This window comes from Lutzomyia longipalpis, chromosome 2 (genome assembly GCF_024334085.1).
Source record: "Lutzomyia longipalpis isolate SR_M1_2022 chromosome 2, ASM2433408v1".
Classification (NCBI taxonomy): domain Eukaryota; kingdom Metazoa; phylum Arthropoda; class Insecta; order Diptera; family Psychodidae; genus Lutzomyia; species Lutzomyia longipalpis.
In genome coordinates this window covers 30,669,786-30,684,511 of record NC_074708.1, presented here as the reverse complement: position 1 = coordinate 30,684,511, position 14,726 = coordinate 30,669,786, and the positions used below count along the sequence as shown (strand labels likewise).

At 33.1% G+C, this 14,726-nt stretch overlaps 2 protein-coding genes across 6 annotated transcripts in view; one reads left to right on the top strand and one right to left on the bottom strand.

Annotated features, from left to right (window-relative positions):
- The window catches only part of LOC129791256 (uncharacterized), a 4,212-nt gene extending 2,211 nt beyond the window's left edge, over positions 1-2,001 (top strand). Inside the window, exons 2-4 of the mRNA XM_055829324.1 lie at positions 4-1,618; positions 1,690-1,763; positions 1,851-2,001. Coding sequence (XP_055685299.1) covers positions 4-1,461 — 1,458 coding nt within the window. The 3' untranslated portion in view covers positions 1,462-1,618; positions 1,690-1,763; positions 1,851-2,001. The remainder of the gene's footprint in view (positions 1-3; positions 1,619-1,689; positions 1,764-1,850) is intronic.
- A 629-nt stretch (positions 2,002-2,630) lies between these two features.
- Positions 2,631-14,488, bottom strand: LOC129790298 (S-adenosylmethionine synthase). Of its 5 annotated transcripts, none has more exons than XM_055827745.1 (8): positions 14,267-14,488; positions 13,614-13,863; positions 12,918-12,995; positions 8,027-8,149; positions 7,702-7,814; positions 6,394-6,537; positions 5,780-6,315; positions 2,631-4,314 (listed from the first exon to the last, which is right to left on the bottom strand). In XM_055827745.1, the coding sequence occupies exons 2-8, from the start codon at positions 13,723-13,725 to the stop codon at positions 4,212-4,214; spliced, it is 1,209 nt and encodes a 402-aa protein (XP_055683720.1). In that variant the 5' UTR covers positions 13,726-13,863; positions 14,267-14,488; the 3' UTR covers positions 2,631-4,211. The 5 variants fall into 5 exon arrangements, with proteins under 5 accessions (XP_055683720.1, XP_055683722.1, XP_055683719.1 ...); XM_055827747.1 differs by having other exon boundaries at positions 14,206-14,370; XM_055827744.1 differs by lacking the exon at positions 7,702-7,814 and adding an exon at positions 7,112-7,224 and having other exon boundaries at positions 14,267-14,370.
- Between the last annotated feature and the right edge of the window lie 238 nt (positions 14,489-14,726).

Here is a 14,726-nt window from a genome sequence, read left to right as displayed (position 1 = left end):
AAGCTGAAACTCACCACATACACTGCGAATGCTCCGAGGATATATGGATTACCAAAAGTCCATAAGCCGGGAGTTCCTCTTCGGCCCGTGGTATCTGATATTGGTGGCCCCACGTGTGAATTGGCTAGATTCTTGGCATCCACCTTGTCCCCTCTCGGAAGATGTCGGTATAACGTGAGTAATTCCCTGGAGGTTTCACGGATGGTCACAGGGAGAATCCTCCCGGAGGGGCATATCTTGGCTAGTCTAGATGTTGTCTCTCTGTTTACTAACGTACCGATCGGGATGCTTCGTGTGGAAGTTGAGAGGAGATACGTCGAGATTGAGGAGAGTACCACGCTAGAGAAAAGTGATGTCATGAAGATCCTGGACTTCTGTATAGATGCTGGTTATTTCGTCTTTGATGGAAGAATCTTCAGGCAATTGGATGGAGTAGCTATGGGCTCTCCCCTGGGACCCATTGCTGCTGATATCATTATGCAGAAAGTCTTGAATGACGTTCTTGAGATGTCTCCACTAAGGATTGACTTTGTCATCAAATACGTGGACGATTTACTCATTGCGGTGCATTCTGAAGACAAGCATCTCCTCACCGAGGCGTTTGGGAGCATCCATGACAGGATAAAGTTCACGATAGAGCTGGAACAAGAGGGAAAATTGCCATATTTAGATCTCAACATTCACAGAGATAGAGAAAACAAACTCAGTACTTCATGGTACACAAAACCCAGCTCATCTCAGAGATTACTCAATTACAATAGTAGACATCCTCGTTATACCATCGTTAACGTTGCCCGGAACCTTATTAGGAGATCCAGAATGCTCACCACCAATCCGCATGAGAATGCTGATAATCAAGTGGCGAATATCCTCCGCAAAAACGATTTCCCGGAGGGCGTGATTGAGAGATTGATGAGACAAAGGGGGCGACCGGATACTCGTGGTACTGTTGCGCTGGCTGACCAGATGGAGTTCGTTCACACTCTTACCTACATCAGGGGAGTCTCTGAGAAACTTCAGCGAAAGATCATGCGTGCCACAGGGATAAGGGTTGCATTCAAGCCCCCACGAAAAGTCGCAGAATTCTTCTCCCACGTAAAGGAGCCGGTTCCAATGGACAGGAGGTGCGATGTGGTGTACAGTATTCCTTGTAAGGATTGCCAGAAACGGTACATTGGGACTACGTCCCAGATGTTGAAAAATCGGCTCAGTGGACACAAAAGTGATGTGGGTCCTCCCATGAGAAACTCCAGGGTATCCTCACTGTGCATCCATGTGGCTGCTACTGGACATGAATTTGACCTAAAAGCAACAAAGATCATTGATCAACACAGGAATCACAGGAAAAGATTGATTTTGGAGGCAGCTCACATCAAGAAGAATCTCTCCCGGATTGTAAACAGACGTGAGGAATGCGCGGATATAAACATTGCTTATGCAGCATTGCTGCATGAAACATGAAGGAAACCGCTATGCCACTATGCCACATATGTGTTATCTCAATGTTTCTGGGATAGTCCCCTCCCCTACATTTTAAATAATTAATTCAGTTATGCCTCAGATAGTTGCAAAGAAGAGTCAGTTATAGATAAGTGAAAGAAAATTGTTGAAAAAAGAGGTAAAATCAAGGAAAATATTGCTTCCATAGTTAGCAAGTTAGTTAGTTATCCTTTTTCTTCCCTTAAATAGAATTCTCCTGCATAAAAATCCACATGATCACCAATATCAGACGATTGACGATTCCCAAACAAAGACACAATTGAGTGAGTTAGGAAATTTTGAAATATTGAAAGAAATGAAATTTTGTAAATTGATGAAAAATTATAAGAAATGTTTAATAAAAATTCCAGCCACTGAGGAAGACGCACAGAAGCGTCGAAAGCTTTGGCCCTAAAATTGAAAGGATGTGTTTGGGTTGACCTACCGTCCCTTGGCTGACGCAATCGGAAGGAATTTTCCTAAAACACCAAAAAACTTAAAACATCCCGTCAGTTTCCACTGGAATAAAAAGAATTAGTTAGATTAGTTACTAAAATAAAGCTTCAAATTTTTTTTATAACTTTTTTTAACCCCTTATGGAATAAATTATTATTTGAGGGATTTGAAGGAATCTTGAGCTATTAAAATCAGCCAATAGTTTAGAAAAAAATAAAATAAACAGATTTCTCAAAGAGTAAGAGAAAAGTGTTTTAAAAAAAAAAGTATTAAGACAAAAAAGTTCTAAGTTGATTCTGTCAAAAATCTTTTAAGAACTTGAAAGTTATTTTAAGATTTTGACAGTTGATTTTTTATAATTCCTTTTATTGCCGTGCTTAAAAAACAAAAATTAAATATCGGTGCCTTAATCTTACATAAATGGTTTTTTTTAAGACTTCTGGAACAATATTCTTTTAATTTTTAGACGTCTTAAGAAAGAAAAATAACTCCCTGAACTCTTAAATTTTTTTTTTCAGAATACCAAAAATCTTAAATTCTCGAATTAAGAAAAGAATAAAAATGATTTTTGACAGAATCGATAATCAGCAAATATCTTTCCTATTAATATTTACTCTTTTAAGAAACAAACAAATCACTCAGCACCACTTTAAAAAATAATTTCATGATCTTATTCTAAAAAGAAAAAAAAAACATTTTTTTTTACTTTTCACCTACAGTTTATTTTTTTTTTTTTTGAATTTTACATTTTTAATTTTTTTTTTGTATTTTTTAGCGGGATCCTCGGCATTAGCAAGTATCCTCATCCGTATATGTTATCAATCATACAAAAAAATGTCAATCAAAATAATTTATTTTAACACAAATAAGAAACTTCGATTGTCTGAGAAGGAATTGCATTCGTCATGTTTATGCAGTTTTTTTTTATTGAACAATCGGAGTAAATTCTACGTGCTAAAATGGCACGTATAAAAAATAAATAAAAAATATAAAAAAAAATACTAATGACCACAATACAGAGGATTCAAATAAGCGCAGTGATAGCTAGTGGACAAAAATTACTGCTCAATTGAAATGCGGGTTTCAATTTTATGGGGTAACTCTCATCCTTAGGTATCACGTAACTTTGCAAAATTTAAACCTACTTGCTTTCTAATATAGAGCACAACAAATACATTTTATAGTCATTATCTGGGGGAGAATGACAACGATGAGGATACTCTTGTCAATCACTTGGTAGATCGGTGTGTTTTCGCTCTGGCTCTTTCCCACAAATTAAATCCTTCGCGTAAACACAACACAAAACCATGTGCTGATGGAAAAATTAGCAATTAAACATTGCAACTTCTTGCACGCTTTCTTTTCATTAATTTCTTTTTTTTTTTTAATAAATTGCCACCATCCTTTTTTGCAGCAATTTTGTCAAAAAATTGTGCGTAAAATTCCACAAAATCGCCGTCTCAAAAATTAAGGGCAAAAGATGGTAGCAGGTGAAGTTACATTACCACATTGAAGTTTTAAATTCAATTTGTTTTTTTTTTCTTAAAAAATCGTTATTCATTCCATCAGTGACACAGGGAATTGCAGCAGGCTGTGATCCATTAGATGGCAAATGTATAGCAAGATCACACTTGATACTTCCTACTGTGATATACCGAGCGATCTAGCCTCCTGCCCAGGATCCCGAACACTTATTTGAAACTCCATTAGTTACAATATGAAGTACAATAGTTTAAAATATTTAGATATTATATCCTAATGCATAAAATTTCTTGTCGTTTATGTTTTTGTGTGTGTTACAATTAAAAATCTATAAGTAGCTATATTTTATCTTGGATAAAATTTCGTTTTAAAAACAATCTTCTCTAAAATGTTTATTTAATAAAAAAATATTGATAAAACACTTTCATCTTTCAAAAAAAAAACCTGTTCTCATGATAGCACTTAAAACGAAGACGGAGAGTGAATGAGGCTAAAACATGTTAATTTTTGGACATCTCAATTTTTTTTATCAGAAAAAAAAACAAAGTATTAGCGAAATAAAATGTTCAAAAAAAACATAATTAAATTTTTTATATCACTATAGAGCCTCAAACATGAATAAAAGACAGTGTGTAAAATAAAAACATTGTCAAAAAAAATAAAGCATTAAAACGGAATTTGTTGGTACTTTCACAGTGAAAGACCAAGCACACTTTAAAATGATACCGATAAAAAAATTAATAAAAAGGATGAACTTAAGATAACTTAATTCTTTTGGGTTCTATGTCGAGCAATCAGATCTTGAGCTCCTTGGGTTGTTCCCATGGGAAGTCATTGCGTCCGAAATGTCCATAGCAGCTGGTTTTCTGATAGATGGGATTACGCAGATTGAGGGCACTATAAATAAAAATATTTAAAATTAATTACTTCACAAGTATAGTTAATTTTACATTATTTTAATAAAAAAAACCGGTGATTAACTTTTAAATTCGTCATAAGCTGATGTCAGTGATTTATTTTCTTTTTTTTTCAGTTGTAGATTGAAATATTTGTAGTAAAAATCATTTTTAGAGTCCCATAAAATTGCGTCAGAAGCTACGCAGATAGGAGATAATACAAGACTTGCAAATTTAAGATTTCGTTTTTTTATTAAGATGACCAACGAAACCTCTCTGTTGTTGTCTTTTTCTGCTCTTTTCATTCAAAATATATTTTTTTGGGTCGTTTGGGGTCGATGATTACAATCTCTATGAATATTGTATGAAAACTACAAATGAGTTTTTCTATGGAATATTTATTAAGTAATGAATGAAGTCGAGGGACAATTCAAAATAACAATAAAATGGAAAATTTTGAATACCTTTTCAGTTCTTATTCGTTTAAATACTTTTAGAAAAAAAATTATTTGAATATTCATTAAGAAAATGTCTGTTATTAAATTAAATCGAAGGCTTCATTGTAAAACCGGCTAAGTCGGTATGAGCTCCGAACCGACTTAGCCGTTTTAACAATCTAACCCACGAAATTCGATTCAAATATTAATTTATTTGACTTTAAGAAAATTCGACTTTTAAAAAATATTATTTTCTTTATTTAAAATTTATTTCAGGAAGATTTTTTACTGCTCTTTAGAATTAATATTTTTAAATTATGCTTTCGCTATTTTATTCTTGATTTTCTAAAGATTTTCAAATATTACTTTTCAAAAACGTAATCAGAAGAAATGTTTGGGTGTCTGAACACTCTAAAAAAAATTAAATGGTTCTTTTTTTTCCCTTTAGCTGTCTAAAGAAATTATTTCTAAACTAAAACTTAAATAAAAAAATAGAAAGAGAATTTTTAAAATTAAGAAAAAATGTTAAATGTCATAAGTGTATGAAATATAAAGTAATGTCTATCGTTAGAAAATTTACGATAAACTTTAGAATAAACGTCAAACGAGATTAGAGATGGATGATAAAACGATAGAATATCAAATATAAAAAAAGCTAATCTATAAACCTTAAATATTTAGAAAAGAGCTTCAATCATTAGAACTGGAAAAATTGTCAAACCTGACAATTCTAATGTAACAGGAAAATTCCAATTCGATAGTTTCTGCCGTGAATTTTATTTTGAATTTTTTTACAGCATTCACAGAAAAAGTGTGCTGAGAAATAGTTGGAAACTAAACGGCCTAAGCTTATCAGTTTGATAGTAAAACACGTCAATAATCAAGCAATCATTTAACCAATTATTGACATTTTCTAAGTGTGTAAAATATCCACGTGTGGGCTTTTAATAGCGCTGACGGATTATTACGCTCAAAGTTCAAAAAGTTTGTTGTAAGATATAAAAATTAAAAAAAAAAAAGAATACTTACGTGACAATCTTGCCAGGCCTTAAGTCGAAATTCTTGTTGACAATTTCAACGAGTTCTTCTTGGGACCACTTGGATGTGCCGTAGTCAAAGACGGTGATTGAGAGTGGTTCAGCGACGCCAATAGCGTAGGACACCTGTACGAGGCACCTCTTGCAGATGCCAGCCTTTACCAGGGATTTAGCAACCCATCTGGCTGCATAGGCAGCTGAACGGTCAACCTTGGTGAAGTCTTTGCCAGAGAAAGCTCCACCACCGTGTGCTCCCCAGCCACCGTATGTGTCCACAATGATCTTACGTCCAGTTAACCCAGCATCACCCATTGGTCCGCCAATAATGAAGAGCCCGCAAGAATTGATGTGCACCACTGTATTGGCATCGAAGTACTTCTCCGGAATAACAACCTTAATCACTTTCTCCATTACTTCTTTGCGCAATTCATCGAGGGTGATCTTTTCGGAGTGCTGCACCGATACTACGACTGTATGCACACGCTGTGGAATTGCTGATCCTGCCTTGAAGACATACTCGCATGTGACCTGCAATGGAGTGATTACGCTTATCAAGTCTGGGCACATAAGTCAAGTGTGGCATTTTTAATGGGAATGTAATCAAACCTGTGTCTTGGAATCGGGACGAGCCCACCAAAATTCACCAGATCGACGCAACTGAGCGATCTTCTGATTCAAACTATGTGCAAGAACAACCGTCAGTGGCATGCTCTCTTCAGTTTCATCCGTGGCATAGCCAAACATCAGTCCCTATTTTTATTTATTAAAAAAAATCACGTTGAAAAAAATCTTTTTTTAAATCTAAAGAATTTTTTTAAAGAAATTAATTTCGGGCAAACATTCCTTATTATTACCATATCCAAGAAAATTTAATCTATTACTACATTTTTTAAATGAAAAATGAAAAGAAAATCTATGCTCAAACTTTTACAATTTTTACTAAAGAACTTTGGATGATTGTGAATGTAAAGGAATGATTTTGCAGCTTTTCACAAGAAAATTTATTCCCACAAAAATGTCTCAAGATCAAATATTTATAATGTTGCAAATCAATCAATTTAGTTGTTTGGAATTAAATAAAAATAAATAAATGAATCACAAAAAAAGCCAAAGAGTTGTTTGGGATATTTTTTTTATCTTTTTTTTGTATTATATAAAATTTTGTCCAAAACAAGTATATAGTAAATAAATGCATGGGTTTAGTGTAAACACTTCAAATCGTCAAACATTTAGCAAAAGCATAAACAAGGAAAATATTTATGGGAACATTTCGTGTGAGTCACTGCACTTGCTATGGGATGGGCACCAAAGTGTGTTTTCTGACCTGATCACCAGCTCCTACTTCTTCATCAGGGCGATTTTCATGCACCCCCGCAGCAATGTTCGGTGACTGTTGATCCAATGCAAGCAGGACGTTGCACAATTTGTAATCAAACCCTTTAAAAATATATTGCATTCAATGAAGTTAGTACAATCCAAGGAAGCATAATGTGGGGTAAAAATGCTTTTTAAAGAATTTTAGGATTTTGTAGAAGTAGTACCTACTAATTCCGTTGATTATTTTTTTTAAACTTTCTTTTACCCATTCTATTTAAGCGTGTGATTCATAAATGCTAAAAGACAGAACAACCTTTTCGTATAACACTAAAGCAAGATTGATTTTCTTCTTGCAACATGCAGACATCTACCCCAAAATTTCGTTCTACATTTTGGAAAATAAATTATTGAAAGTTCCTGGGATATTCAAATATAAGGCTTTTATTGTATTCTATTTGAATTTCCCAATTTATCTTCAATGTATTTTCCTTGGTGAAGTAGAACGACTTTAGAGGTAGCATTCACATCCCCATTGTTCGTTAAATTTCCCGTAATTGACTTGCAAATAAATTTTGATTGGAATTTGGTGGTATATACCTGATCACCGGCACCAACGTCATCTTCCATTCGATTAATATGAACACCGCCAGCAATATTGGGGGATTGTTCTTCAATAGCCACCAAGAGATTCAGTGTATTCCAATCGAATCCTTAATAAATTTTTGTTTCAAATTGCGATCCCACAATAACAGAATAATACAAAAATAATTAGATATTTTTTTTCTAAATCGAAGTTTTTTCGTCAATATTTTTGGTCATATTCGAAAGAATCTGTTGAACACGCTTTTTTTCTCAAATTTAACGCAGTTCAATATTTTTCGAAAATCTTCAGGGAGTTTGGGGAGGATGAAAAATCAAATACCTTTCGAACTATCGTCATATCCTATGTGTTTAACCGTTTCACGGACAACTTTTTGATAATCTACCACGGCAGTTGATGAAATTTCGCCACATAGCAAAATCATTCCAGTCTTGGCGACAGTTTCTGTAAAAAAAAAAATTGAAAATGAGATTAAATTTCAATAATTCTGCTGTGTATCCTTCAAGTAAGATCGCATGCGACTTTAGTTGTAATTTATATTATACATACGAAATGATAAAACGATGTGCCAAAGAAACTGCGCATGGGCAAAAATATTTGTTTGTTACAGAATTCTCTAAGCGAGATTATTTTTCTTTCTCTTCGGCTCTTTTTCTTTTATTATAATAACCATGTTTAACAATACAAGGCGTCATGGAAACTCCATTCCATACGTATAATCTGCAATACGGCTATATGTTGTGCAGGGGAAATCAACAAAAGGAGACGACTCTAGTATTTCGCATTGAGCACCGCACATGCCACGTGCTGAGACTCCAACTTCTGTATGTATGTAATTTAACCCTACATACTGATAAGGAGGTGGAGATCACGTCATTTGTTAAACATTGCGCCACACGAAGAGTTTACCACTAACCGACAGATCGCATAGAAATGCAAACTAAGGTCTGCTTATGCTGTTTTTTTTTCTTCGTTTCACCCAAATCATATCTAATGACGCAGACGCAGCATAATATTTCACAAATGTGATGACAAAAGTGATTTTTTTTTGTACTCTTACTCTATGTTCGTGAACTTTAACAACACAAATAACGCAAATTCAGCTTTTAGCATAAGAATTGCGTGAACTAGAACTATATCACGAGAAATATTTTTTTTTAAAAGAACATTTGTATATATTACAGGAAATTCATTATGCGTCCCCGATGATCTCGCAGAAAATGAGGTCAGAGATCTCCCCCTTAGTGACTGAAATAGATCATGCATGTTTTTTGCGTATGATGCCAAAAATTCAATTGCCAACCACAATCTAAAACTCATATGTATAATTTTTTTTATAGCTCATGTGTAGTACAAATGTGGTGTATACCCATCCCCATGGGAGATAGAGCTAATCAAAAGAATAATAATATGCAGTGTCATGATATGAATTGAACGAAAACATTATTATCACCCTCCTCGGAGTTTTAAAATTATTTCATAAACGTATCAGAAGAAAGAATTTTCTATGGGATGTGTATCTCTAGAAAATTCGTAACTGGAACACGCAAAAAATCTCGCTATTAACTATGTATTTTATCCTTACTAAATCCTTAAAAAAGAAAAAAAAACGATTCTAGAACTTAATTAACTTATTTTGAATTCTGGTTTGATGGATAAAACAGTTAATTTCAAATAAAGAATAAAATTAATTAATGGTTTGATCTTATGAATCACGATTCACAAAAGAATATAAAGGTTTTTCTTAATTTAATTGTCATCTTGAAAAACTGAAAAAATTAAACCATTAAGCGTTTCCTTAATCTTTGTACTATCCCAGTCGGCACAAAAGGTCATTATAAAGTCTAATGTGCCGAAAATGATCGTTAGAATAACGTTGATTATTCGTCAAAAATAAGTCATTTTACGTGATAATGGGGAATAAAAAAGACCCACGTTGAAAGTCAGTACACCGTCAGAATAACGTTGTTGGAAGAAATTTCTGACCTTTTTATTACGTTGTACTGACCTTTAAAATTTGAGACCAAAAAGGGAAATTTTTGACATGGCATCTCAAAAAAAATTTCCCAAACATATTTCTCTCTCTAGCATACATGGTAGCATAGGATAATGGTGTCTTCTCTATTTCCCTACCAATATACCATATTTATTAATATGGTATATTTTACAAGGAATATTTATAATTTTTTTTCGAAATTTCCTATATCTCAAATTTATATGCCGAAATACTTTACCGTCGCAAATAAGTCAAAAAGAACCTAAAATGGACCTTTCATTAAAAATTAATTATTTTTTATAAAAATTTTTGAAATATTTCTGATGATGGAAAATAGACTTTGCCTTTACTGCTTATTTAAAATGTCTTAGACATCCTTCCTATTGCTTAAAATGCTGACCCGGCTTGATTCAAAGGCAATTAAATATCCTGAATTTCGCTATAAAAATTATTGATACTCCCGGACACTTAAATCTACGCCATATCTCGTAGCTTAAAAATTTTTGTCACATATATTGTATTTGGCCGAAACGTTAAAATGAACAAAATGATATATAATGTAGAGGAAAAAGAGCTTTTTTTTAAATAAATTTTATTAGGTATATTTTTTTTAAATAGATATCATATATTTGTATATCAAAAAGCAAAGTGTGCATCAGTAAATTATTTTATGTAAAACGAAAACATATTAAATGCGATCAAATTAAATATTACTTAATCTTCAAGGAAACCAAGTTTTTACCTGAACCCATTTTCTCAGAAATATTTCTTTAAAAGTGTGTACCCAAAATGAAAACAGCCTAATACATTTTGTCTTATACGGATTATGACCTGCAAGCCTGCAATAAACATTTAAGAGATAAGGAGAGCAACCCTTGTAAACTGCAAAACAAGGGCAATTAAATTGCCTACCTGGGAATAATTTAGGGTTTTTAAGGACCTTAAATATTTATTTTGAAAAGAAAAATGTGAGATTTGGCAATTAAAGTTTATGCAATACATTATATGCACGTTAATGTATTTTTTCTCTTATTCTAGAAAAAAAAAACTTGAAATAAATTGTAGGAAAATATTGCAAGAATTTGATAAAAATCATTTCTATCAAATGATCTTATGGGTCTAATAGAAAAAAATATTTTTGTGATCTTTTTTATTGAAAAGAAAACAGATTAATTATTCTTAATTTTGTGCTCGCGACAGGTTTATATTTGAATCTTAAGAAATTCTATGCGGATTTCCTTACGTTTGGATGTCCCTTTTTGAACGCTTGTTTCCTCTTAGGGAATTTCTGAAATGGTCTTCCAAGGCACCTACGTACAATCTTGGTCACCCGCATAAGCATTCTTCCCTATTGTTATATGACATGCGCGAAATACTAAAATAGCGGCAATAAATGACGAATTTCTTAATGAACAAGACCTGGCGCACCCTCATTATGATCTCCTTTAACGATTTCATTGATCATTTTGCTCATTTTTATTGATTTATTCGAGAAAATCGTGAAAAACCTAAACCAAAACAAACGCCTGTCAAAGGTCAAAAGAAGAGTGCAGAAATACAAAAAAGAAATATCCCACGCAGTCTTTCTCTTTCTGTCTCTTCCTCAACACCAAAGGTTGGTGGAGGGTAAGTATACTTACGGTATTCTGACGTTGAGATTTCGGCAGGAATTTTGGCCAAAGTTGATGGAGGGTCAGAAATTTTGTGCTTTCTTACGGTATACTGACGTTGTTAAGGAAGAAATTGAAAGTATATTTTTATATAATAAATGAGATTCTTTTGGTCAAAAAAGCTTCTAAAACGATTTGCTCTCTTTCAAACAATCATTTTAATGCATTTATATGCCATTTTAATTAGTTTTTGATGATAGAAAAAATGATTGATTTTTCATCTTACTGACCTTTAATGACTTATTTCTGACGATATTCCAACGTTTACACAAAAAATTGAATTTTAGCGAAAAAATTGAAGTAAATACAGCAAAAACGTCTTTTAATAGCTTTTTGATCATCTACAAATAGATTTCTAATGTTTTAATGACTAAAACTTTGATTTCTGCAAAATGACTAAAAATGCCTCAATTTTTACTGACTTTACTTACCAAATAATAACGTTATTCTGACGTTAGAATTTAGTAAGCTAATGACGAAATTCTGACCATTTTTTACGATAATCTAACGTTATTATAACGTTAATAAATAGTAAGTAAAGTCAAAGTTATTATGTGTTAGCTGGGATGTACCTTGAAATTAAATTATTCTTTTTATTTTTAAACAAATCATGATCATTTTGTTTGTTAAGCTTTATTTTTCCCTAATTTGTCATTTTAAAATAAACCTTTAGTCTCTTTTAATTGCTTGAAAAAAGAGAAAAGTCCCTGAATTGTGTATTTTGAACTTTGTTTAGAATTACCCCAATAAACATAAATAAGAAACGAATCTTTATTTGTTTTTTGATAGGAAAAAGATACTTTTATCATTCTCCCAAATTAACCCAACCAATAAAGATTTAATGAGAATTTTAGCTGAAAGAATGAAAGAAATTTGATTACATTATTTTCTGCAAGTAATCAACATATTAGGTTTGATAGGGTTATAAATTATATTCTAGTTTGGACATTTATGTTGATAAGAAGAAATTATTGCGCAAATATTTATTTAATTTAGGCTTAATTTTGCTTGAACAGGGATAGAATGAGAAATTTTCACAATAATATTGAAAATTATAGTCTAATTTATAACCGTCGCAGATATTGTAATTGACTAAATTTTTATAAAAGTCTCGAAAAATCTAATAGAAACAAAACTATAGGTAATTAGAGATAAGAAAATAATAATATTTTATTAAACATGTGATAAACTAACTAATTGCGTACAAAATGGTCTCTCGAGTATATTGCGTATAAGTTGTGTTGTTCGTTTAATAAAAAAAAATAATGCTAGAAATTTCCAACTTATTAATATAATAAAATTATCTCGGGACATTCTGAATTATCAATTTTCACAAACAAAAATTTCTTAATTGCTTCTCCATTCCGAGAACCAAGTGAAATGTTATCATGTTGCTTTTTCTCAATTTATTCAAATAGACTAATATAGAATTTCGCCTTACGCAATATGGAAGGGGATTTTCGAAATTCTTTATAATGTTACCCCTTTTTGCAGTTTCATCAGCACACCCCTTTCATCATTTCAATACTTTTTTTGTTCTACTTACCACAAGCTACTTTAGCATTTGGATCTTGACTCAGATGGGCATCGAGGATAGCATCACTGATTTGATCGCACATTTTGTCTGCAAGAAAAAAGAGAGTGCCATGAACTGGAGGTATAAGAAAAACAAAAACATTGCTGCGCGAACCACGTGGTATTGGCGTGTTTGTGTGAAGAGGGGGAAAGTTCACACAGTGAGTCTCACTAATACATTGGTAAGAATGTTATTTTTTTCTCCCTCGTGGGCACCGCAAAAATCTCTCCGGGAAGGTTTAAGATACACAATGATGCCCTATTGTGTGTGTTTTCATGTGCCAGGGTCAATTAAAATACGTGGGAGAATTCAAATCGATGAATGGCACAGGAAAAGAGGTATAAACAGTAAAATTTTGGTTATATTGTGCGTGAAAAGGAGATTCTTGGCAGAGACACGCGGGACCGCCATCTTGACACATTTCATTACACAAAATTTTCCAAGATTATTCTACCACTATACCTCATGGGGCTGAGTCACAAATTACTTTCCGTCCTGACTGTTACATCACAAACATTGCGGAAATCTTTGGTATTGAGGCGATAGAAAAGTAGCAGAAGGCACTTTTCAGTTAGAGCCACAAAATTGCGTCGCGAACCGTTAAGAACACTTTATAAGGAATTTTTCCGGAAATAATTGATAACAAAAAGTCTAAAATGTACTCACCAGGGTGCCCCTCGCCAACTGATTCGGATGAAAAGAGGAATCTCTGCCCATCCTGCATATCGTGGACGGAATGTCCATTTGCATATCCATTAGTTGCACTCATTTGCGGCATTTTTAATGATTTCTGAACGTTTTATTTCGCGCACCTTTAATGAATTTTATGAATTATCTTGTGAAATTCACTTTTTTTTTGACACTTTGTTTTCAGCCACTCGCCGCCTTCGTTTATGCACCTACTCCCGACAACTCTCTGTGTGGAAAAGAGGCCGAATTTACTACAGCACCGTCTTTTATACCCTCGGTTGCGATGCTGTAGTACATTTCAAGCTACCACAAATGCTGCAGTCGCTAGAGGGGTGTAACACCTCTCAAAAACTTACCTCTTTTAGCGACTACAGCGCTTTGTAGTGAGTAGAATAAGTAAATATTTATAGGACATATAATATGAAATGGGTAAGCAACCGTATTATGCGTTATGAAAACCCATGAATAAAAAATCATGCAAATTGCAAAAGCCACTGGTAATTGCTGAAATAATTCAGATAATTTATTTTTAGATGCTATTTAATGCTGAGGAACAGTGATCCATTGCCTAAAGGAATTATATAGAAAAATATCACAAAAGATATTCAAATTTATTTATTTCACTGTACCCAAATCTATATTCTTGATATTCTCAGTATAAGATTCACTTTCTTATTTAATTAGGCACAGAAAATTGCAAACACGTCTTTACTCTTTGAAGATGCTCCTGCGAATGATGTGATCTCGTGCGCGAAGTGCTGAGAAATCTGCGGGAATGGCAAGAAAAAAATCTTTTTATCAACGAAACTGGTGAGATGAGCAAGTGGCCTTTTGCGAAAAAAGGCAGATAGTGAAATGACTTGACAAAATTTATTAAATATGAAATAGAGAAAGGAAATCATGTGTTAAATGGCTGTATTTATAATAAATAATAATATGGGTAAAGAAAAAAGTCTTATCTGTATTGTAAATTGGTCTAAATATTGATGCTTTTGAGCCCGTAACACCAATGCGCCAGGGAGCTTAGGTCAGAGGTGAAGTGAAAATAATGTGTCGTAAGAGTTTATTCACGGGTAATATGTGGATGAA

Coding starts and splice junctions, on each gene's coding strand:
- LOC129790298 (XM_055827745.1), bottom strand. CDS start 13,725: ATGCCGCAAATGAGTGCAACTAATGGATATGCAAATGGACATTCCGTC. Junction 12,996..13,613: donor AGTTGGCGAGGGGCACCCTG/GTGAGTACATTT, acceptor TTTTTCTTGCAG/ACAAAATGTGCGATCAAATC. Junction 4,315..5,779: donor AGGCCTGGCAAGATTGTCAC/GTAAGTATTCTT, acceptor TTTTATTTATAG/TGCCCTCAATCTGCGTAATC.